Source organism: Aythya ferina (genome assembly GCF_964211825.1).
Source record: "Aythya ferina genome assembly, chromosome: 35".
Lineage (NCBI taxonomy): Eukaryota > Metazoa > Chordata > Aves > Anseriformes > Anatidae > Aythya > Aythya ferina.
In genome coordinates this window covers 789,954-813,669 of record NC_140332.1, presented here as the reverse complement: position 1 = coordinate 813,669, position 23,716 = coordinate 789,954, and the positions used below count along the sequence as shown (strand labels likewise).

Sequence of the window (23,716 nt, the reverse complement as noted above, 5' to 3'; positions counted from 1 at the left end):
AACCAGAGACCAGTGCAGGGCTGGGGCCCAGATTTGCTTTCCCAGCCTCACCCCTTCCCCTTCCCCGACCTGATCTTGTGCTGCAGGAGGTCTGCACACAGCGGCTTTTTAGCCCCAAAGCCACCCCTGAACTCCAGAGGGACTCAGAGCCAGCTCCTAGGGGTAAGAAGGGCCACAGAAGTAATTTGATGATCTTCTGTCCTCCCTGCAGACTATGAATGCCATGGACAACATGCTGGCGGTCTTCGTACGCAGCTGTTCCATTGCCAGTTTCAGCACAGAGTTGGAGAATATCTTTGAGGTTTGGCATTTGCAAAGAATTTCCAAAGAATCCTCTCAGGTCACATTTGCAGACCACTGTCAACCCAGCAACTTCTCTCCTCACAGGTGCTGCTGAACTTTGCCCGCCACAAAATCTCAGCTGTGCGTGAGAGAGCTGTGAGGATGATTGAGAGGCTGAGTGCTTTCATCCCCTGCTATCTTGTGGCCAAGGTAAGGCACAAGGAACCCTCCACCCTTTCCTGCATCCCAGAGCATCCTGCCACTCAGGGGTGCCTGCGAGGCAAACCTGGATGCACGTGAGTGCCTCAGCACTGTGAAGCGAGGGTCTTCGTCCCTCCTTTGCCCCTGCTCTTCCCTCCTCAGGCCCTGCTATCTCAGGGACCGGCTCTGCCTCCACTAAGCCCTTTGTCTCTCGTCCCTTCCTCACCCAGATCACAGATGACTATGAAAACTATAGCGATGATGATCCCAGAGAGCTCTACATCCCCATCCTGGGCCAGCTGCTGGGCATCCTCTTCATTTTCACCAGTGACAAAGATTCCATCAGATTCACAGCTTTAGAAACTCTTTCTCACATATACAAAATCATCAGAAAAGGAAGAGGTAAGAAGGTGTGGTGGGCACTGTCCATGTGCACACATACATCTGCTGGTTTGTCTGCCTGTTCTCCCCGAGTATTGTGAAGGATTATTCTTTTGCTTGGTGGAGGCTGCCCACGGAATTCTGCCAGGTTCCCTGACCTCCTCTGCTCCTCACAGCAGCTTCCCGCAGCATTCTGGCTATCGTTTTCCGCAGAAGCTGGACGCTCACCTGACGTCCAGGAGCAGTTCTCTGCTGCTGTCCTTCCCAACCCTCCCCAGATCACCTACCACGCTGTTTTGTGGTCTCCCCCAGTCTAAGCCATCAATCGATGAGCACTTCCCAAACCGCATCTTCCCCGAGGAGTGAACAGCAGAGCCAGCCGTGCATCACCAGGGATGGTGACGCCCTCCAGAATTCTCCCTGACTGTTTGCTCCCTGCCGTCTTGCAAGCAGGTGTCAGGGGGCTTCCTGCACATCCTGACCCCGAGCAGAAGGGGGTCTGTGACACGCTGCTACCCCCGCGGCACCCAACGCCATTGCTTCTCCTCCTTCTGCATCATCCCTGAGGTCCCTCTTGCTCCCAGCACCCCTCACCTTGTGCTTTACGTCCCTGCCCATCACTCTCCTTGCCATGGGTCTGAGCCTCCCTCCTCAACCATTCCTAGTGAAAGTGCTTTTCACCATTTGGCAAGCTTGTTGGCAAAGATGCTCTTCCCTACTGACTCTTCGCTGTTTCCCCCTGTTTAGCATGCTCACTGACAAAGGACATGGAAAATTATGCAGAGAGACACAAGAATTTGGAGGATACAACACTTCCATTTTCTATAACATCAACTCCCTGTGAAATTGCCAAGGTAATGAGCTCTGGCCTTGCCGGGGATCTTGTCCGCAGCATCAGCAGGCATCTGGTGTGAGCAAAGGGGTCCAGAACCGGTGGGGCTGGCACGGCCTCACTCGCCCTGGTGAGAGGGTTCCTCTTGTCCCCAGGCTGGGGCTATGTGAAGGCTGCTCCCCTGTGTCCCGGCAGCAGCTCCAGCCCTCCTGGCCACCAGCAAGCCCTGGTTACCTGCAGGGCCAGCACTCTGGCCCCATATGCCCCATCCTCACCCCTTCCCCCGAGGGCCTTCTCTCCAGAGCTGCCCTTGCTGCTCAGCTAAGCAGCACCCTTGGGACACTCAGTGAGGCATGTCTTTGCTCCTCCTTCTTCCCACAGGGGTTTGGAGGATACCTCTTCCCTGCTGAGAGGCTGGACATCATCCTCATAGCCCTTGAAGCTTTACCAGACTCCAGCATCCATGACAAGCAGGGGGCCTGCAGTGTGCTGGACGCAGCCTTGGAGGACCCTGACTACTGGCTGACAGATGTAAGTGGCCTGTGGCTATTGCCCTCACCTTGAGCTCTTTTAGGTCTTGTTCCTCTCTCCTTCCCTGCCTCCCTCTCTGCCTCCCTCGCACATCGGGGTCTCTTGGGCTCCAGAAGCCACCTGAAGCCAGCAGAGAGCAATGGAAGGGGCCAAAGTTTGAGTGGCAGCTGTGGAAATGGCTGCAGTCTGCTGGCAACACCATTCCCACTTTGTCCCCTAAGGTGCCAACGATCATGGAGTGCATCAGGAGAAAACTGGACAGCATCCACACGGCATTGGCGCGGCACTGCCTGGACTCCCTGCTTCTCCAGCTGACCAACAAGAAGTCCAGGGAAGAAGTCAAGAACCTGCTGCAGTTCTCTCCGCCACGTTACAGGTCCTGGCCTTGACATCCTTGAGGGCTTGTTCCATGTCGGGAGATGCACCTGGAGACTCTCTGCTTGCCAGAGCCATGGCAAAGAGCAGGACATCCCCAGGGAGCACAGCCCTCCTTCCCACCAATGTGTTCCAGCCCTACTGGGCCAGCCAGGGCTGCAGCAGCCCAGCTGTCCAAGGCAGCCCAGAGTCCCCCTGCCCCCAGGGAACACCAGCTCAGCCCCCTCCTGCTTGCCCAGGCTGGGCCCTCAGTGCTCCCCAAGTCACAGGGGCTGCAGGACAGCCTGGCTCCTCTGGGGCTGGCCCAGTTTGTGGCCCTGCGGCTGAGGCAGCCTCACTGACAGAGTATTCTGGGCTTGCAGCACTGACCAGGGCATGTGGGAGGTGATCCTGGCCATGCCGAGGACCTTGGAGAAGGTTTTAAACATCATGATGGAAGACTTGCCGCTGTGCAACTGGTGCACTGCAGTAAAAGAAGACACCTGCATCCGTCGCTTGGCTGTGAGTTCCCAGATGAAACCTTGCTCCCAGCAGGGCTACGTGTGTCCCTTCAGGCACACAGGCACAGCCCTGTGCCCATCTACCCCCAAACTGCCAGCTCCCGCAGGACGTACGGACGCATGGTCCCTGGGGCCAGCAAGCCCCCGTAGCTCCCCGCGCCTGGTGCCTCTTTGGTGCCAGCTGGCGCTGCCCCATCCCTGCCCAAAGGTGGGAGAAGAAGAGGCTGCAGGGAGCCCTGCAGGCCCTGCCAGGCTCTCACTGCTCTTTCTTGCAGATGCTGGCCCGGAATCACATTTCTGAGGAGGAGTTTGGTAACCCAGTGCACCTCCAGAGTTACCTGAAGCACCCAAGCCCAGAGATGCGCTTGATTGTTCTGAAAGGGCTCTGCACCGTGTCAAAGAGCCCTGAGAAGGTGAGTGGGCCATCGTCAAGCAAAGCCATGTTGGCAGCCTGGGCCTTTGCTCTTCTGCCCTCCTGTCCCTCCCCGCTGCCAGGAAGCAAGGCAGGAGGCTGGTGCTCAGGAACCAGAGCCCTTTGCCCAGGGTGGTCTCTGAGTGGTTCACGGAAGGGAAATGGTGTCTTTCCCACAGGCAAGAAAACTTCAGGTCCTGCTGCCAGACATCGTGGAGGCCCTGCAGGACACCAACACAGATGTGCTGAAGGCCCTGCTTGTGCTGAGAAACGTGATGGCTCATGTGGAGAGGAGCAAGGCCAGTGGCCTGGCTCTGCAGCTGGCTGAGAAGCTCCTGCCACTCTTTGACCACGTAAGTGTGCTGCGGGAGCCCGAGCCCGCAGCTGGGCCCCCTGTAACGAGGGCTGCCCTTCAGCCCGGCCCTGTGGGCAGCACTCAGGCAGGGCCTTCCCAGTCTCCTCGTCAGCCCAGGCGCTGGGGAGCTCTGCTTGGGCATGGCTGGTGCTGCTGGTGGCGAAAGTGGGGTGGCTGGCGGGCAGCCTGCGATGGCAACCGATTGCGTTGCCCTTCACGGGCACCAGGCCTTGCAGCTGCCCCGAGCAGCTCCTCTGGGAAGGATCCAGCGCTGAAGCATCTCACAGTTCTGTGAGCTCCCTTCACATGAGCCACGCTAATGCTGAAATTCCTCCTGTCCTCCTCGCTGCCAGGAGTCCAGCCAGGTGCGGGAGCACTCCATCTGCCTCTTCCAAGCCGTGACGGAGGCTGTGCTGCAGCAAAGGAAGAAGGAAATGAAGACGAGCGTGCAAAGGAGCCTTCTCCCACTCTTCTTTCGTATGAAAGACCAGAGTGAGAGGGTAGCAAAGGTACAGATCTCAGAGCTGAGCAGGGGACAGAGGGTCTCCTTCCCAAGGCTGTGGTGCTAATTCCCAACCTCTGCTGCTCCGCAGGCCTCTGGGGAAGCTCTCGCCGTGGCTGCAGAGTTTCTGCGACGGAAAGGGCTCAAGCACTTGGCCATGACAGAACAGACGTGGAGGATCGGGGAGTGCTTGGTAAGGACCCAACTTGGTTTGCCCCAGCTGGGCAAACGTGCCCGGCCAGAGCCCGCTGCCTGCAGCCGCATCCTCGCTCCCTTCCTTCCAGCACAGAGCCCCAGGGGGCTCTTCTGCAGGCCCCTCTGCCCTCCCTGCCCCCAGGATGCTGGAGGAGACCCTGGAGAGGCTGTGCAAGCCCCGTGACCTTGCGTTCTCTCTCTCTCCAGCTGCAGCAGGACAGAGGCAGAGTAGAAGAATACCTGCAGCAGAGCCAGCCCTACCTGCAGGACACTCAGACCAACTTGCGACTTGAGGCCGTCAGATTCATTGGTGAGCCCAGCCCCTGGGTCCCTCTCGGGGCAGCCTTTGGCAGCCCCAGGCACTGCCCTGGCAGTGAGGCACAGCCCTGTTGCCCCCAGAGCCCCCCGACTGGGCCCTTGCTCCAGGGTGCAGGAGGGGGCACAGCCTGGCTGGCCAGGCCAGGGGCTGCGCTGCTGGGAGCGTGCTGGGGAGCGGGGCTCTGATGGGATCTCTGTGTCTAGGTCTTGCTGCGCGCTACTGCAAGGACCAGAGCGAGGAGAAGCTGAATGAAATCCTCAGCGGTGAGTGAGGGCAGTGGGGGGTGTGCTAGGGCTGGGGGGACAGCGGCAGAGGCCCCCGTGCCTTGCCCTGCTCCAGGGAAATGCTGAGGAGGGCGGAGGAGCAATGCAGGCATAGGAACGAGGGAGAGGAGACGGGGTGGCCTGTGGTGTCAGGGAATGGCCTCCCAGCCTGGAGCTGGGCAGTGCCGCTGAAAGGGTTGAGTGTCCCTGAGGAAGAGTCGGGGGAAAGGGCAGTAAGGCTGACAGAAGGTGGGAGCCTGTTGTAGAGCACGCAACCAGGACGAAGAGGGAGATGAAACAGCCTACAAGCAGCTAGGAGCAGGGTCATGATTGCTAGCCCTTGCTCTCATGGGGAAGCACAATAGCGAGAGGAAAGAGTCCAGGACATTCCTGGAGTGTGTGAATCCTCCCAAGGGATGGAGGCAGGTGGTGAGGGAACCAGCCTGTGAAGGTGCCCCACTTGACCTGTGGTGCGCAGGTGGGGAAGGACTGGTGGGTGCATTTGGGACATTGCTGAGCAGCAGCTTTCAACAGATTCCTTTGTCCCTCCTGCTCCTCCTGGCCTGGGGAAGAGTCGAGTAGGGCTGGCATGGTCTGCAGGGGATGCCTGGGGATCTCTGCAAGGAGTGGGTTTTCATCTCTGCTCTTCTTTCTTTTGCAGCCCTCCAGCCTTCAGACAGCGACCCGGAACCCATGGTCCGTTCCCTGGCAGTTCAAACCACCCTGATCCTGACGTCAAGGCATAACGCAACGTCAGGACGGAGATTTCCACTGCTGTGGTGCTGCTAGCCCCGCAGCAGTCCTCAAAAGAGCAATATATATTTTAATAGAACTAGGTTGTTGTCTCATTATTCCAGCAGCTCCTTCAAAGTGACTCGGTGCCATGACGCTGAGCTAACTTGGAGGCCACCGAGGACCCTGAGAAGTTCCCTCTGTTCCCCTGAGAAGGCAACTTCCTTGTGAGGGGAACAGAGGGCCCTATTTGTCAGCCTGACCCTACCCGTAGGGAAGTCTGCTGCCTCCCTGGGGCTAGGGTCAGGGACATTGCCAGAAATCTTCCCAACCTGGTTTGCCCCTCTGATTACTATCCTCTTTTGATAGTCCAGGCTGGCAGTGATAATATTGAAGATAGAAGCCTGAAGACTATCAAGCTGGACTTTAGGGGACTGGGACGGGTTGTGGATGGAGTGGGAGTTCAGGTTGTGTTTTTGTCCACCCCTACAGTGGCAGGGAGGGGTACAGAGAGGACTCACGACTCACTGGTATCCAGAAACTGCGACTCCTTCTTGCTGTCCTCTGTCAAACCTCTGTCCTCTACCACTAAGCTGTCCTCTGCCGGTCTTCTGTCATCTGCCAGGCTGCTGTCCTCTACCGGGCTGCTGCCCTTTGCCAGCAAGCTGTCCTCTGCTGGGCTGCTGTCCTCTGCCAGCAAAATGTCCTCTACCGGGGTTCTGTCAGAACAGACAGAGGAAGCTCGGCCCCGTCAGCCCAAGCGCCGCTTTCACCAGGAAAGGAGTCCTGGAGTCAAGCTGAGATATCACTGTCCCCAACCCTCCCCGCCGCATCCCTAAGACTCACTGGGATCCAGCAACTGCGACTCCTTCTTGCTGTCCTCTGTAGAACTGCTGTCCTCAGCCACTAAGCTGTCCTGTGCCGGGCTGCTGTCCTCTGCCGGGCTGCTGTCCTGTGCCGGGCTGCTGTCCTCTACTGGGCTGCTGCCCTCTGCCAGCAAAATATCCTCTACTGGGCTGCTGCCCTCTGCCAGCAAAATGGCCTCTACCGGGCTGCTGTCTTCTGCCAGCCAAATGGCTTCTACTGCGGTTCTGTCCTCTGCCAGCAAGCTGTCCTCTGCTGGCTGGTTGCTGCCCCTAGAAGACCAGGTCTCCTGCCAGGCCAGCCTGGGCTGCCTGGGGGGCATGCCTCCCTCCTCATCAGATTCAGAAGAAGCCTCTGGAGCGTGAGACTTCTCAAAAAGAAAACGGCGGCTCCTCTGGGCGGGCGGTTGCGGCATTGTGGGACGTGGGCTATGCTCGGGGACTCCTCGAAGGCCCTGTGCTCCTGCCCTGTCTGTCACTGCCGTGCACCGACACTGAGGGTACGAGCCACAGCTGCAGTCATATAAGGTGGACCTCTGGGGTGTCACCAAGGGAGGTCACAATGGCTGCCAGTGGCTGGATGGGCCCCACTGGGTGCTGTAAGTTCGTGGGCGACACCAAGCTGGGCAGGAGCGTTGACCCGCTTGAGGGCAGGCAGGAAGGCTGTGCAGAGGGATCTGGACAGGCTGGATCAACGGGCCGCATCCAGCTGCGTGGCATTGAAGGCCAAATGCTGGGTTCCACACTTGGAATCATAGAATATCCTGAGTTGGAAGGCGGCAGACCTGAAGGGATGAAAGACATGGTCTCCTGGTGCCTCTTGAGCAGAAGGCGTTTATTGCCATTTTTCTCTGCTACATATACTTTCCCCGTAACCACATGCGCTGTCCACGTGCCCGAATCAGTCATACACTTGGTTAGAGACCCTCAGCCACGCGCCTCAAGCCAGCCAGCAACTGACCACTGCGCAAAGCTCATCTTTAATGCTGTAGCCAAGTTAATTTACCCCCACCTTGTTCAAGATTTTGTTACTAACGCTTATTTAAAAAGGGGGCTTTATGGCTTTGGGACGACTACTTAAAGGATCAGGGGCACAGGTTGTGTTTGTCTCTGTCCTTCCGATAGGGGGGATCGATGCTGACAAGCAGACTCCACGTTAACATGTATCTTCGGGACTGGTGCAACTGGTAGAACTTTGGGCTTGTTGATCATGGGAGGGTCTATGTGACACTGGCCTGCTACCACCAGATGAGATGCGCCTCCCTGTAGTGGGTTTACGTGGCAAGGTTTTGGTAGCACGGGGCCATAGGAGTGGCTTTTGTGAGAAGGATCTGGAAGCTGCCCCATGTTTGCTAAGGGCCCCTCTGCTGACCAGAGCTGAGCCAATAAGTCATGATGTTTTGTGCCTCTGTGAGAGCATATTTAAGACAGGAAAAAAAAAACACTATGCCACACAGCAGCTGGGAGAGTGAGAGGAGTGAGGAACAGCCTTGCAGGCGCCAAGTTCAGTGAAGAAGGAGGGGGAGAGGTGCTCCAGGCGCCGGAGCAGAAGTCCCCTGCGGCCTGTGGTGAGGAGCCTGGTGAAGCAGGTTGTCTCCTTGCAGCCTCATGGAGCACCATGGTGGAGCAGGGTTCCACGCTGCAGCGCGTGGAGGAGACCACGGTGGAGCAGGTGGACCTGCACCGATGGAGGCTGCGGCCCGTGGAAGACCACTGCCGGAGCAGATTCCGGGCCACACCTGTAGCCCATGGAGAGGAGACCACGCAGGAGCAGGTGACCTGGCAGGAGCTGCTGCCCGTGGGGGACCCAGGTTGGAGCAGTTTGCTCCTGAGGGATGGACCCCGTGCTACGGACCCATATCTGGAGCAGTTCTGGAAGAGCTGCTGCCTGTGGGAAGCCCACGTCGGATCAGTTCAGCAAGGACTGCATCCCGTGGGAGGGATCCCACAGCACAAGGGACAAGAATGACCGAGAAGGAGCGGCAGAGAAGAAGCACTGTAGACTGACCATAACCCCCGTTCCTTTGTTCCCCTGCGCTGCTCGGGGGGGAGAAGGTGAAGGAGGGTAGATGGGGGAGAAGGTGCTTTTGGCTTCTCTGCTTTGTTCCTCACTTCTCTAGCTTGTTAGTAATAAGCAATAAATCTTACTATCTCCCTATGCTGAGTCTGTTTTGTCCGTCACGATAATTACTGTGCGATCTCCTCGTCCTTATCTCAACCCTTGAGCCCTTTTCATCGTATTTTTTCCCTGTTCCTCTTTGAGGAGGGGGAGTGAGAGAGCGGTCGTGGTGAAGCTTGGCTGCCCACCCAAGTAAAACCACCACACTCAGAGAGGGGTAAGGATTTTTGCTCAGGAGTTGGCAGGGCTGATAGATAGGGCTTTAAACTAGAGTCGAAGGAGGAAGGGGATAAAACCAGGCACGCCGCTGATGAGCTGAGGGATGGTGCGCTAGAATCAGAGGGACGGTGTGCTAGTGAGGTCCTGCGGTCAGCTCCACAAGGCGCTGCGTGTAGGGAGGCGCATTTGAAGTGCTTCTACACAAACGCAGGCACTATGAGGAACCAAATGGATGAGCTAGAAGTCTTGGCCCAGTCACACAGCTACGACATCATCGGCATAAGCAAAACCAGGGTGGATGAGTCCTGTGGCTGGTGTGTTGCAATAGATGGTTACAGGCCCTTCAGGAGGGACAGGCGGGGTAGGCAAGGTGGCGGGGTGGCGATCTATGTGAAGCATGGGCTGGACTGTGTGGAACTTCACGTGGGCAATGGCAAAGTTGAGAGCTTCTGGGTAAGGATTAAGGGATGAACAAATAAAGGGATATCGTTGTGGGAGTCTATTACAGACCACCTGGCCAGGACGACAACGCCGATGAATTGTTCTTTGCGGAACTAAGAGATGCCTCGAGATCAACTCCCCTTGTCCTTATGGGGGATTTCTACTTGCCAGACGTCAATTGGGATCACCACACAGCTGACACGAGCAAGTCCAGGAGGTTCATAGAGCACCTAGATGATAACCTCTTGGTGCAGGTGCAAAGGGAGCCAACTAGGAAAGGTGCCCTCCTAGATCTATTGCTGGAGAACAGAGAGGGGCTTGTGGGAGACGTGGCAAGTGGTGGCCATTGGTGGCCAACTGGTGACTACGAAGTGGTAAGGTTTAAAATTCATGGTTACAGAAGGAAAATTGCCACCAAACTTCGGCCCTAGATATGGGGAAAGCAGACTTCAGGCTGCTCAGGGAAGTAGTCAGCAAGGTCCCCTGCAAAACTGCTTTTGAAGGCATCGGCGTCCATCAGTACTGGTCAGTCTTTAAGCACTGCCTCCTAAAAGCACAAGATCAGGCAATTCCAAAATATCGGAAGTCAGGCAGGCGGGGCAGAATGCCGGCCTGGCTGACCAGGGATCTTCTACTGGAGCTTAGGTGAAAAAAGAAAGTGTACGACTGCTGGAAGGAGGGTCAGGCGACGAGGAAGGAATACAGGGATGCTATTAGGGTTTCACAGAATCACAGAATCACAGAATTTCTAGGTTGGAAGAGACCTCAAGATCATCAAGTCCAACCTCTGACCTAACACTAACAAGTCCTCCACTAAACCATATCCCTAAGCTCTACATCTAAACATCTTTTAAAGACCTCCAGAGATGGTGACTCAACCACTTCCCTGGGCAGCCCATTCCAACTCTTTCAGTAAAGAAGTTCTTCCTAACATCCAACCTAAAACTCCCCTGGCGCAACTTAAGCCCATTCCCCCTCATCCTGTCACCAGGCATGTGGGAGCACACACCAACCCCCACCTCGCTACAGCCTTCTTTAAGGTACCTGTTGAGAGTGATAAGGTCATCCCCTGAGCATTCTCTTCTCTAGGCTGAACAAGCCCAGCTCCCTCAGCTGCTCCTTGTTTGTGGGGAGAAAATTGGTGTGGCCAAAGCCCAACTAGAGTTGAAGCTGGCCATGTCTGTGGGAGACAGTAAAAAAGTTTTTTTTTAGATACGTGAACAGAAAAAGGAGAACCAAAGAAAGCATTGATGGGTATCCATCAAAAAAGGAGAACCAAAGAAAACAAGCTACTTGTTGGGGAAGGTCTCCTCACAGAAGAAAATGACATAGGCAAAGCAGACACATTTAATGCCTTCTTCGCCTCCATCTTCAACATTGATGATGGGCTTTGGGACCCAGGGTGCCCTGAGCTGGGACTCCCAACCGCTCCTGAATGTGTGCGGGATTTACTGCTCCACATGGATCCGTGCAACTCCATGGGTCCGGCTTGAATTCATCCCAGGGTGCTTAAAGAGCTGGCTGACGTCATTGCGGGACCTCTCTCAATTATTTCTCAACGATCTTGGGAATCTGGAGAGGTCCCAGTACACTGGAAGCTGGCAAATGTCGTGCCAATTTTCAAGAAGTGTAATAAGAAAGAAGACCCTAGCAATTACAGGCCTGTCAGTCTCACGTCAGTGCCTGGTAAAATTATGGAGAAGATGATCCTTGAAGTTATTGAAGCGCACCTGGAGGACAATGCAGTCATTGGTCCCAGCCACCATGGGTTCATGAGGGGTAGGTGCTGCCTAACAAATTTGATTTCCTTTTATGATAAAGTCACCCATCTAGTTGATCAAGGGAAACCAGCTGATGTGATCTTTTTGGAGTTCAGCAAAGCTTTTGACACGGTTTCCCGTAGGATCCTACTGGACAAAATGCCCAGCATACAACTTAACAAAAACATCGATGGGTGAGCAGCTGGCTGACGGGCAGGGCTCAAAGGGTTGTGGTAAATGGGGCCACATCTGGCTGGCGGATGGTCACTAGTGGGGTCCCTCAAGGCTCCATTTTAGGGCCAGTCCTCTTCAATGTTTTTATAAATGATTTGGATGTAGGACTAGAAGGTGTTTTGAGGAAATTTGCCGACGAAACCAAACTTGGAGGAGTTGTGGACTCGGATGAGGGTGGAAAGGCCTAGACGGGAAGACATATGAGGAGCGGCTGAGGGCACTGGGCCTGTGCAGCCTGGAGAAGAGGAGGCTGAGGGGGGACCTCATCGCAGTCTACAACTTCCTTGCGAGGCGGAGTGGAGAGGCAGGTGACCTATTCTCCGTAATCACCAGTGATAGGACCCGTGGGAAAGGTGTTAAGCTGAGGCAGGGGAAGTTTTGGCTGGACATCAGGAAGAGGTTCTTCACCAAGAGGGTGGTCACACACTGGAACAGGCTTCCCAGTGAAGTAGTGATTAAGGAGGTATTGGGGAGGCATTGGGGAGGCAAGGACAATCCCCAGACATGGACTGTATATCTCGAAACAAGACACTGGAACTCATGATAAGGAAGCGGCAGACGGACAGAGAAACAAACGTAAGGACTATAAATCTCAAAACTGGACATTGGAATTCATTATAAAGATACAACAAACGGAAGAATTGGCAACAACCAGCTCTCGCAATTAAGAAACATGCCAATTCAGCAGATTCCTGACCAAAGGTGAAAAGTACACTGTGAGGAAGACTCGGGGTCTTCCTTCCAGAGACCCCTGCCCACGTCCCAAAGACCCCTGCCCACAATTCTTGGAAGGCTCTACGCAGGCGCAAGGTGCCAAAAGGCTAATTAGCATGAGAAGCGAGGGAAGGCGGGGATAGGTAATGCATATGTATAGGTGCTTGTAGAATATTGATAGATTGATTGTATAAATTCAAGACTGCTTTCTGCTTTGGGTATGCACGATAGGTGGAGAGATCCCCCGTGCATCCAGTGCTGCAATAAAGAATATACCACTTAAAGGAATTTCGGCTTCGATCTTTGAATCAACCCTAATCCTAACCCTAGCCCAAAGCCTAACTTATCCTAACCCTGACACTAAGCCTAACTGCACTCTAGATCCTCCACAGTTCTACCAGAACCAACCAGCACCACCTAGCTCCAACGGAAAGCCTCCCAGTGAAACCCTCTGTCGTCTAGGGTGCCCTAGAAGCCCCCCAGGGCAATCGACGGTGTCCTACGAGCGTGTTGTTGAAACACAGAGGCAAAATAAGGACTGTTCCTGGAATCCAGTGGCATCTGGAGGCCTCACAGCGCTCTCTAGTGCACTCTCGGGCACGCTGCAGGCCTCTTGTGCTCCTCTTCACTCTAAATTTTCTGCAGGTCTACCAGGGCCACCCAGTGCACTCCAGCTGCCCCAGAAAGCCTCCCAGTGACCCCCAGTTTCCTCTAGGATGCCCTAGAGGCCTCCGAGGGCACTCTAGGATGCCCTACGAGCCTAGTCCTACGAGCACCAAACAGAAGACTTTGCGTACATCTGAACTCCCTTGGGGAGTCTTTATGCAACCCCACACACAACAGGGTTGTCCCCCCATATCCCCCTGTCCCCATATCCCTATATCCCTGTCCCTATTATCCCCCTCTACCCAATATCTCCTGGCCCCTATATCCTTCATCCCAATATCCTCCGTCCCCATATCCCCCTGTCCCTATATCTCCATCCCCATATCCCTCTGTCTCTATATCCCTGTTCCTATATCCCTGTCCCTATAGCCCCCGTCCCAATATCCCTATATCCCTCTCCCTATATCCGTGTCCTGAAATCCCCACCATTCCCATATCCCCCTGTCCCTATATTCCTGTCCCTATATCCCCATCCCTATATCACCCTGTCCCCATATACCCCCTTCCCTGGATCCTCATCCCCATATCCTACTGTCCCTATATCCTCATATCCCCATGTCTGTGTCCCAATATCCCCCCATCCCTATATCCCCTCGTCTCCATATCCCCTTTATCCATATTCTTATCCCTATATCACTCTGTCCCCATATCCCCCTGTCCAAATATACCCCTGTCCCTATATCCCTATACCTATATCCCCTGTCCCTATATCCCCCAGTCCCCATATCCCTATATCCCTATATCTCTGCCTCTATATCCCCATCCCTCTATACCCCCATCCCCATATCCTCCTGGTCCTATATCCCCGTCCCCATGTCCACCTGTCCCCATAACCTTGTCCCTATATTCCCCTGTACCCATATCCCTATATACCCATCTCTATATACTGCCATCCCCCCATGCCCATACCCCCTGTCACCATATCCCCTGTCCCATATTCTGCGTCCCTATATCCCTGTCCCTTTATACCCAATCCACATATCCCTGTATCCCTATATCCCTGTCCCCATATCCCCCTGACCCTATATCCCTGTTGCCATACCCTTGTCTCTATATCCCCCCGTGCCCATATCACCCCATCCCCGTATCTCCCTGTCCCTATATCCATTCCCTTATCCCCCATCCCTTTATTGCTATCCCTACATCCCTGTCCCTATATCCCGCGTCCCCATAATGCCATCCCTATATCCCCCCATCCCCATATACCTCTGTCCCTATATCCCCGTTCCTATATCCCTCTCCCTATATCCCCATCGCTATATCCCCACATACCCATATCCCACTACCCCTATATCCACTGAATTCCGTATTCCTCTGTCCCTATACCCCGTCACTATATCCCCATCCCTATAGCCCCCTGTCACCACAACCTTATATCCCTATATACCTGTCCCTATATGCCCATCCCTATATCCTCCCCAAACTAATATCCCCCTGTCCCTATATCCCCATATCCCTATATCCATGTCCCTATATCCCAGCGTCCCCATACACCCCTGTCCCTATATACCTGTCCCCATATGCCCCCATTCATACATCCCTGTCCCTATATCCCATCCCTATATCCCCCGTCCCCATATCCCCCATCTCCACTTCCCTATATCCCTGTCCCTATACCTCTATCCCTATATCACCCCTTTGCCATATCCCCCCGTCCCTATATACCTGTCCCTATATCCCCATCACAATAACCCCCCTGTCCCTATATCCCCACCCCTATATCCCCCATCCCCATATCCCCGTCCCTATATCCCCCTTCTCCATCTCCTTATACACCTGTCCCTATATCCCTGTCCCCATACACCCCTGCCCCTATATCCCCCATCTCCATATCCCTATCCCCCTGTCCCTATACTCCCCCACCCCTATATCCCCCATCCCTGTATCCCCCCATCCCCATATCCCCGTCCCCATACCCTCCTTTCCTTACAGCCAGCGTCCTCATATCCCCTGTCCATATATCCCTGTCCCTCTATCCCTCTCACCCTATATACTCCGTCCCTATATCCCCCACCCCTATATCCTCCCGTCCCCATATCCCTGTCTTCATATCCCCCCATCCCCATACCCCACTGTCCTTATACACCTGTCCCTATATCCCTGTCCCTATATCCCCATCCATATATCCCGTCCCCATATCCTCCTGTCCTTCTATACCTGTCCCTATATCCCCTCTCCCTATATTCCCCTGTCCCCAAATCCCTGTCCCTATATCCATGTCCTGATATCCTGCATCCCTATATCCCCCGTCCTATATCCCCCTGTCCCTATACCCCCTGTCCCCATATCCACCAATCACCATGTACCCCTGTCCCTATATCCCCATGCATATATCCCCCATCCGCATATCCCCGTCTCTATATCCCCATCCCTATATCCTCCTATCCCCATATCCCCCCGTTCCCATATCCCCCCATCCCTATACACCCCTGTCCCTATAGCCAGCGTCCCTATATCCCCCTGTCCATATACCCCTGTCCTTATATCTCTCTGACCCTATATCCCCCGTCCCTATATACTCCCATTTCCATATACCCCTGTCTATATATCCCCCCATCCCCATACCCCCCTGTTGCTATACACCTGTCCCTATATCCCTTTCCCTATATCCCCATCCCCATATCCCCCTGTCCCTATATCCCTGTCCCCACATCATAGTCTGTATAACCCCCCATCCCCATATCCCCCGTTCCCTATATTCCCCTGTCCCCATATCCCTATATCTCTATATCCTTGTCCCCATTTCCCCATCCCCATATCCCCCTGTCCCCATATCCCTGTCCCTATATCCCTGTCCCAATAACCTGCATCCCTATATCCCCTGTCTCTATATCCCCTGGCCCCATATCCTGTCCCCATTTCCCCCAATCACCATATCCCTCTGCCCCTATATCCCTTTCCCTATATCCCCTTCTCTATATCTCCCCCTTCTCCTTATCCCATTGCCCCTTTATCCCCATCCCTATATCCCTGTCCCTATATCCCCACCCCTATATCCCCCTAGCCCCTCACACCCATATTCCCTTGTCCCTATATCCCTGTCCCTATATCCCCACTCCTATATCCCCTGTCCCCATATCCCCCCATCTCCATACCCCCTTGTACCTATATCCTCCATCCCTATAACCCCTGGCCCTATATCCCCCTTCCGTATATCCTCCCATCCCCATATCTCCCCATCTCCTTATCCCCCCATCTCCATAACCCCCTGTCCCCATCCCCCAGTCCCTATACCCCCTGTCCCCATATCCTTGTCTGTATAACCCCCCATCCCTATATCCCACTGTCCCTATACCCTCCTGTCCCTATATCCCTGTCCCTATATCACCCTGTTCCTATATGCCCCTTTTCCATCTCCCTATATCCCCATCCCTATATCCCACTGTCCCCATATCCCCCCTTCCTATACCCCTGTCCCTATATCCCCATCCATATATCCCCCATCCCCATATCCTCCTGTCCCTATATCCCTGTCCTCATATCCCCCCATCCCTATATCCCTGTCCTTATATCCCCATCCCTATATCTCCCTGTCCCTATATCCCATCTCCATCTCCCTAGACACCTCTCCCCATATCCCCCTGTCCTTATATCCCCGTCCCTATGTCCGTGTCCCTATATCCCCGTCCCTATATTCCCCCATCCCTATATCACCTGTTCCTATGACCCCTGTCCCTATATCCCCCCGTCCCCATATCCCCCCGTTACCATATCCCCTCATCACCATACCCCCTGTCCATATATCTCTGTCCCTATATCCCCCGCCCCTGTATCCCCCGTCCCTATATCCTCCAGTGCCCATATCCCCCTGTACCCATATCCCCCCATCCCCATACCCCCCGTCCCTATCTCCCCGTCCCTATCTCCCTGTCCCTATCTCCCCATCCCCATGTCCCCCCGTCCCCATATCCCTCCATACCTATATCCCTGTCCCTATATCCCCATCCCTATAACCCCTGTCCCCATATCCTCCCATGCCCATATACCTGCGTCCCCATATTCCCCCTGTCCCTATATCTCTGTCCCTATATCCCCATCTCTATATCCCCCATCCCCAATTCCACCTGTCTCTATATCCCTATCCCCATATACCCGCATCTCCATATCCCCCTGTCCCTATATCCCCATCCCCATATCCCCCTGTCCCTATATGCCCATCCCCATATCCCCTTGTCCCTATAATCCCATATCCCTAGATCCCTGTCTGTATATTCCCCCCCAACATATCCCTCTGCCCCTATATCCCCATCCCTATATCCCCGTCCCTATATCCCCGTCCCTATATCCCCGTCCCTATATCCCCGTCCCTATAACCCCATCCCTATATCCCCGTCCCTATATCCCCGTCCCTATATCCCCGTCCCTATATCCCCGTCCCTATATCCCCGTCCCTATAACCCTATCCCTATATCCCCGTCCCTATATCCCCGTCCCTATATCCCCGTCCCTATATCCCCGTCCCTATATCCCCGTCCCTATAACCCTATCCCTATATCCCCGTCCCTATATCCCCATCCCTATATCCCCGTCCCTATAACCCCATCCCTATATCCCCGTCCCTATATCCCCCCGTCCCCATTCCCCTCCCTCCCCCCTCCCACCGCCCCTCCCCTCCCCATCTCCGGCCCCCCCCCCGGCCCCTCCCCGCCCTCGCCCCCTCCCCGCGTGGGCGTGGCTTCGGCCTGGCCCCGCCCCCCTGCTGTCTCCATGGCAGCTGCGGCTCTGACCGCGGCGCTGCGCGGTGATTGGCTGGGGCGGGGGCGGGGGTTGGGGGCTGTAGCCGAGCTTATAGCCAGGGATGGGCCTATAGGGGTACCTATAGGGTGCCTATAGGGGTACCTATAGCCAGAGGTGAGCCTAGAGGGGTTACCTATAGGGGTTACCTATAGTGGTTACCTATAGCTGTACCTATAGCCAGGGATGGGCCTATAGGGGTACCTATAGGGTGCCTATAGGGGTACCTATAGCCGTACCTGTAGCCAGAGGTGAGCCTAGAGGGGTTACCTATAGGCAGGGATGGGCCTTTAGAGGTACCTATCGCTAGGGATGTTCCTATAGGTGTACCTGTAGGTGTACCTATAGCCAGGGATGCGCCTATAGAGATACTTATAGGTGTACCTATAGAGGTACCTAATAGCCATACCTATAGCCAGGGACATGCCTATGGATGTGCCTATAGCTGTGCCCATGGATGTGGCTTTAGCTGTACCTATGGATGTACCTATAGGAGTGCATCCTATAGGGACGTGCCTATGGACATGCCCGTAGGTGTACCTATAGGTCAGGATGTACCTATAGCCATGCTTATAGCCAGGAACGTGCTTGTAGATGTACCTATAGTTGTACCCATAGCTGGACCTATAGGTGTGCTTATAGCCAGGCTTGTGCCTATAGCCAGGGATGTGCCTGTAGCTGTACCTATAGCCGTACCTACAGGTCGGGATGTGCTATGGCCATGCCTATAGTCATACCTATAGCCGTACCTACAGCTGTACCTATAGCCAGGGACATGCCTATAGCTATACCTGTACCTATAGTCATACCTATAGTTACTGCTGTACTTGACATACTTATAAACTTGTCTATAACTGTGCTTGCAACGTGCCTATAGCTGTACCTATAGCCGTACTATAGCAGCACCTATAAATGTGCCTACAGCCTCCCCTATAGCTGTACCTATAGCGGCACCCAGGGACCTAGCCACAGGGGCACCCCCAGCCACATCTGCAGCCATGCGTAGGGAGGTGCCTATAGCCATCCCCATAGCGGTACCCGCAGGTGCCCCTATGGATGCCATACCTTTAGCCATACCCGCAACTGCACCTATGGATACACCCACAGCAGTACCTACAGCTGCACCTATAGCTGCATGTATGGGTGCACTTGTATCTACAGCTGTTCCCACAGCAGTGCCCAAAGCTCCACCTATAGCCTTCTTTATAGTCCCTATAGCCATACCTATACGTGCATGTAAAGGCATCCCTGTGGATGCAGTACCTATAGCAGTAGTCATCCACATACCTACAAACATGCCTATAACCATAACTGCACCCATAGCTATACCTATAGCGGTACCTATAGCAGTACCTATAGCGCTATACGTAGCCGTGTGTACAGAGTACCTATGGATGTACTTATAGCAACACCTGCAGCCACACATGTAGCTACACCTTGGGGTGTTCTCATGCTGATACCTACAGCGGTGAGCACAGCCCCGCCTATGGGTGCACCTATAGCTGTAACAGCTGTACCCACCACAGGAACTGCGCGTATAGCTGCGGTTCCTATAGCTTTGCCTATAGCAGTGCGTATAGCCAGACCCATAAACGAGTGTGCAGCCATGTGAACAGATGAGGCCGTAACAGTACCTATAGGGGCACCTATAGACATACTTAGAGCTGCACCGAGGGTTGTACCCACAGCAATACCGGTGCACGGCAGTACCTATAGCAGTACCTATAGGGGCACCAATGGGGGTACCTATGGGGCACATACAGCAGTACCCAGAGCGGTATCTGTAGGGGCACCTATAGCCCTACTTATAGCTATACTCCTTAGGGCTGTACCCACAGTGGTACCGATGTACAGAGGTGCCTATAGCAGTACCTATAGGGGCACCAATAGGGTACCTATAGGGTACACTTAGTGGCACCTATACGGCACGTATAGGGGTAGCTATAGGGTATCTGTAGAGCACATATAGGGTGTGTATAGGGCACACATGCGATACCATAGGGCGCATATAGGGGTCTCTATAGGGGTCTCTATAGGGGTTCCTATAGGACCCCCATAGGCCCCCACAGCTGCACCCACGTGGGCACGGCGCGGGCCCGCGCGCCCGGCTGGATACAGCGCGGCGCGCGGCTTCCGATTGGCTGCTGCGGCCCGCGGCGCCGTCCAATAGGAGCGCGGCGGCGCCGGCCAGCCGGGGGAGGGGCGGGGCCGGGGTGAGCGGCGGGGCAGGCGCGCGGGGGGGGGGCGGGGTCAGGGGGTCAGGGCCGGGCCGGGGCGGGAGGGGGGGGGGGAGGGGGGGGGGGAGCGGCGCCCTTTGGGGTCCCCCCCTGAAACCGAGCCCCGGGCGCGGGGGGTTCCGGGGGGTGCCGGGGTCCGGGCCCGGTAAGGCCGGGGGCGGCGGGCGCCGATTCGCCGGGGCTCGGAGGCGCCTGGTTGGCCCCGGCCGCTGTTACCGGGGCTCGGAGCCCAAAAAAAAGAAAAAAAAAAATTAAAAACCTTCCCCTGGAAACGGCGGGAGGGGGGAGGGGGGGGCTCCGCCCGCCTGAGCCGCTGAGTGGCTGCGGCCGGGGGGGGACGGGGGGAGGATGTGGGGGGGGGGGGGCGCAGACATAAACACAGAGAGGGGGGGCACAGAGACCCCCCCCCTCCCCCCCCAAGGAGCCCCCGGCCCTAAAACGGCCCCGCGTACCCCAAAACTCCCCGCACCCCCCCCCAAATCCCCCCTTGCAGCCCCCCCACCCCATACCCCCCCCCTTAACCCCCCACTCCGGCACCCCAAAACTCCCTGACCCCCCCCCTACGCCCCCACCCCATAACCCCCCCATAACCCCCTTTTACCCCCCTGCCCCCCGCACCCCAAAACTCCCTGACCCCCCTTCACCCCCCTGCACTCCAAAAACCCCCATAACCCCCCCTGCCCCCCACCACCCCAAAACCCTGTCCCCCCCAGCCCCCCTACACCCCAAAACCCCCCCTCCCCCCTTACACCTCCCCCACAACCCCCCCTTTCCCCCCCCCACCCCATAACCCCCCCTTAGCCCCCAGGACCCCCCCACACCCCCAAAATCCCCCTCACCCCTTACCCCTCCACCCCATACCCCCCCCATTAACCCCCAAAACTCCCTGACCCCCCCTTTCCCCCCCCACCCCATAACCCCCCTCACCCCAAAACCCTATCCCCCCCAGCCCCCCTACACCCCAAAACCCCCCCTCCCCCCTTACAACCCCCCCCCACAACCCCCAAAAATCCCTGTCCCCCCTTCCCCCCCCATCCCATAACCCCCCCTGCCCCCCAATAACCCTTTACCCCCCAATAACCCCCCTATAACCCCCCCATACCCCACTATAGCCCCCCCTTACCCCCCATACCCCCTATAACCCCCCCATACCCCCCTATAACCCCCCTATAACCCCCCCCTTATCCCCCTTTACCCCCCCTCCCCCCCCTCCGCCCCCCCCCCCCCGGGGGATCCCCGCCGCCGCCGCCGCCCCGCACAAGCCCGAACTTGCCCGGGGGCGGGGCGCTGACGTCACCGCGGCGGGCGAGCAAGGGGGCGGGGCCGCGCGCGGCGCGCGCTGCCCAGAGCGCGCCCCGCAGCCGGTGCCGTGCGCAGCGCCCGGCCCTGCCCTGCCCGGCCCGCGGCTACATGCGGCTGCGGTGAGTGGGGGGGGGGGGGCGCGGGACCCCCCCCCCTTTACCCCACGGGACCCCCCCTTTACCCCGCGGGCCCCCCCCCGTCCGGAAAGGCGGGAGCCTGCCGGAGCCCCGGGACCCCCCCTTGGAACTGAGGGAGCCTCTTTAGGGACGTGGGAGGTCCCCCCCATAGTGGGACCCCCTCCCCCCGAAACCTGGGACCCCCCCCCGAAACCTGGGACCCCCCCTAAACCTGGGACCCCCCCCCCTAAACCTGGGACCCCCCCGAATAACAGGACATCCCCTCCCCGAAAGCAGGACCCCCCCTCCCCCCCAAGAAATCTGGGACCCCCTCCCCCGAAAGCAGGAACCCCCTCCCCAAAAGCCTGGGAGCCCCTTTAGGAACGTGGGACCCCCCCCCCCCCCCGAAATTTGGGACCCCCCCTCGGAACCTGAGACGCCCCCGGAAACCTAGAACCCCCCCTCGGAACCAAGGGAGCCCCTGTAGGAAAGTGCCCCCCCCCCCCCAATAGTGGGAACACCCCCCGAAACAAGGGACCCCCCCCAGAAACCTGGGACCCCCCCCTCGGAACCAAGGGAACCCCTTTAGGACTGTGGGACCCCCCCCGGAATAGTGGGACTCCCCCCCTCGCTCCCCCCCCAAAAAAAAAACCAAACAACTGAGAACCCTCCCCGAAACCAGGGACCCCCCCTCTTGGAACCGCGAGAGCCCCTTTAGTACCCTGGGACCCCCCCTGGAATAGCGGGACCCCCCCCCCGAACCCTGGGACCCCCCCACAACCTTGCCTCCCCCCCCCCCCACAAGCGGTGGGACCCCCCCCCGGACCTGCGGACCCCCGTTTAATACCTTGGGACCCCCCCCCCAGCCCCGTCGGACCCCTCCCTTTGCACCCTCGCCCCCCCCCCCCTTAGTGTGGGACCCCCCCCCCCTTTGCACCAACCCCCTCCCAGCACCGTGCCCCCCCCCATTTACACCACGACCCCCCCCCCCGGTTAAACCGTGGGACCCCCCCCCCCCATTTACACCGTGCCCCCCCATTTATATCGTGCCCCCCCCCCCCCCCCATTTAAACTGTGGGACCCCCCCCATTTACACCAGGCCCCCCCCCAGGGGCTGGGAGGCACCGGGGGGGGGAGGATTCAAGGTGGGGGGGGGGGGCGTGGGGGTGCACGCGGTCACGCGTGGGGGGGGGGCACCCGCCGGTTTGTTTACAAACAGCGCCCGCCACCACAGCGGCCCCTGCTGGGGGCAGGGGGAAAAGCGAGAGGGGGGGGGGGGGAATTTTTGGGGAGGGGGGGGGTCACCGCGGTGTGCGCCCCCCCCCCCCCCTTCGGCTTTTCTAAATCCCCCAATTTTGTCTCCCGCAGCCCACGCAGCCCCCCCCGGGCGCCATGGCCAGAGCGCTGCGGGACGGGAGCAGCAGCAGCGAACCTGCAGCCGCCCTGCGGGACCCCCGGGCTTGCCGGGGGGGGGCCGCCCCCCCCCGGGTATCGCCGCCCCCCCCCGGGCCCCCCCTGAACTGCGCCCCCCCCCCCATCGCCTTCAGCCCCCACCGCTGGGCCGCGGCCGGCACCCCCGGTGAGTGCAAGGGGTTCTTTAACCCCCCCCCCCCTCAATTAAAAATTAATTAGGAGGGGTTTAATTTGTGCCCCCCCCCCCCCCCCCCTCGTTAACAGGAGCGGACGGTGCCCCCCCCGCGGCGGTGGGGGCTGGGGGGGCCCCCCCTGGCTTGGAGCAGGAGCTGGGCGCCCGCCTGCGGCGCTTGGGCGATGCCTTCCAGAGGGCCTACGAGCTGCAGGTGAGATGGGGGGGGGATTAACGGGGGGGGGGGGGGCACAAAATAAAGCCCCGGGGACCCCCCCGCGGGGTTGGGGTGTTGGGGGGGGGGGGGCGTGCACATTGGTTGGAAGCAGGGCGCTGACTCGGAGCCTGTAAATGGGAGGGAAGAGGGGATTTGGGGGAGGATGGGGGGGGGGGCGGGGGTGGGATGCTTCCCCCCCCCCCCCCCAAAAAAAAAAAAAAATCCCCAAAAGTGCTTAAAAAGCCCTAAACCGCCTCAAATTTTCACCCCGCAGCCCCCCCAGCGCCGTGGAGGCACCTTTTGGGGCCACGTCTACCGCCTGGTGTCGCAGCTGCTGGGCGCCGTCTACAACCTGCAGGCGGCTGCGCTGCCCCCCCGGCACCACGACTGAGCCCAAAATCCAACCCCCCCCCCCCCAAAATGGGGGGAGGGGGGCCCGCTGCGACCCCCCCCCCAGCGAGGCGGGGGGGCCACGACTCTATTTATTTATTTATTGGAGCCCGGGGGGGTGAAATTGTGCTCCCCCCCCAGGGTGATTTGTACATAGTGTATGGTGGAGCTGTACAGGGGGGGTGTATATATTTTTTTGGGGGGGGGGGGGCTGTACAGATTCTGGGGGGTGTACATAG

At 57.4% G+C, this 23,716-nt stretch overlaps 3 protein-coding genes and 1 long non-coding RNA gene across 4 annotated transcripts; 3 read left to right on the top strand and 1 right to left on the bottom strand.

Annotated features, from left to right (window-relative positions):
* The first annotated feature begins 57 nt into the window (after window positions 1-57).
* LOC311425929 (uncharacterized protein) lies at window positions 58-2,288 on the top strand. The gene is made up of 5 exons (XM_084501989.1): window positions 58-301; window positions 388-492; window positions 714-885; window positions 1,612-1,718; window positions 2,078-2,288. The coding sequence occupies exons 1-5, from the start codon at window positions 215-217 to the stop codon at window positions 2,258-2,260; spliced, it is 654 nt and encodes a 217-aa protein (XP_084358115.1). The 5' UTR covers window positions 58-214; the 3' UTR covers window positions 2,261-2,288.
* Window positions 2,289-3,669: 1,381 nt separating this feature from the next.
* LOC311425927 (maestro heat-like repeat-containing protein family member 7) lies at window positions 3,670-6,415 on the top strand. Its single transcript, XM_084501987.1, has 6 exons — window positions 3,670-3,867; window positions 4,223-4,378; window positions 4,463-4,564; window positions 4,774-4,876; window positions 5,089-5,148; window positions 5,810-6,415. Exons 1-6 carry the CDS (start codon window positions 3,676-3,678, stop codon window positions 5,935-5,937), a joined length of 741 nt encoding a protein of 246 aa, XP_084358113.1. The 5' UTR covers window positions 3,670-3,675; the 3' UTR covers window positions 5,938-6,415.
* Window positions 3,725-6,854, bottom strand: LOC311425930. The gene is made up of 3 exons (XR_014686474.1): window positions 6,727-6,854; window positions 6,409-6,599; window positions 3,725-4,282 (listed from the first exon to the last, which is right to left on the bottom strand). It is a non-coding gene; the product is annotated as an uncharacterized lncRNA (long non-coding RNA).
* A 14,261-nt stretch (window positions 6,855-21,115) lies between these two features.
* LOC311425941 (uncharacterized protein) lies at window positions 21,116-23,499 on the top strand. The gene is made up of 4 exons (XM_084502004.1): window positions 21,116-21,288; window positions 22,654-22,864; window positions 22,963-23,084; window positions 23,362-23,499. The coding sequence occupies exons 2-4, from the start codon at window positions 22,678-22,680 to the stop codon at window positions 23,476-23,478; spliced, it is 426 nt and encodes a 141-aa protein (XP_084358130.1). The 5' UTR covers window positions 21,116-21,288; window positions 22,654-22,677; the 3' UTR covers window positions 23,479-23,499.
* Window positions 23,500-23,716: the final 217 nt, after the last annotated feature.

Bases quoted from the DNA above. Each gene is read 5' to 3' on its own strand.
- LOC311425929 (XM_084501989.1), top strand. From the start codon at position 215: ATGAATGCCATGGACAACATGCTGGCGGTCTTCGTACGCAGCTGTTCC. The intron at 493-713 runs GTAAGGCACAAG...TTCCTCACCCAG, and splicing joins CCTGCTATCTTGTGGCCAAG to ATCACAGATGACTATGAAAA. The intron at 1,719-2,077 runs GTAATGAGCTCT...TTCTTCCCACAG, and splicing joins CTCCCTGTGAAATTGCCAAG to GGGTTTGGAGGATACCTCTT.
- LOC311425927 (XM_084501987.1), top strand. From the start codon at position 3,676: ATGGTGTCTTTCCCACAGGCAAGAAAACTTCAGGTCCTGCTGCCAGAC. The intron at 4,877-5,088 runs GTGAGCCCAGCC...CTCTGTGTCTAG, and splicing joins TGAGGCCGTCAGATTCATTG to GTCTTGCTGCGCGCTACTGC. The intron at 5,149-5,809 runs GTGAGTGAGGGC...TTTCTTTTGCAG, and splicing joins GCTGAATGAAATCCTCAGCG to CCCTCCAGCCTTCAGACAGC.
- LOC311425941 (XM_084502004.1), top strand. From the start codon at position 22,678: ATGGCCAGAGCGCTGCGGGACGGGAGCAGCAGCAGCGAACCTGCAGCC. The intron at 22,865-22,962 runs GTGAGTGCAAGG...CCTCGTTAACAG, and splicing joins GGCCGCGGCCGGCACCCCCG to GAGCGGACGGTGCCCCCCCC. The intron at 23,085-23,361 runs GTGAGATGGGGG...TTCACCCCGCAG, and splicing joins AGAGGGCCTACGAGCTGCAG to CCCCCCCAGCGCCGTGGAGG.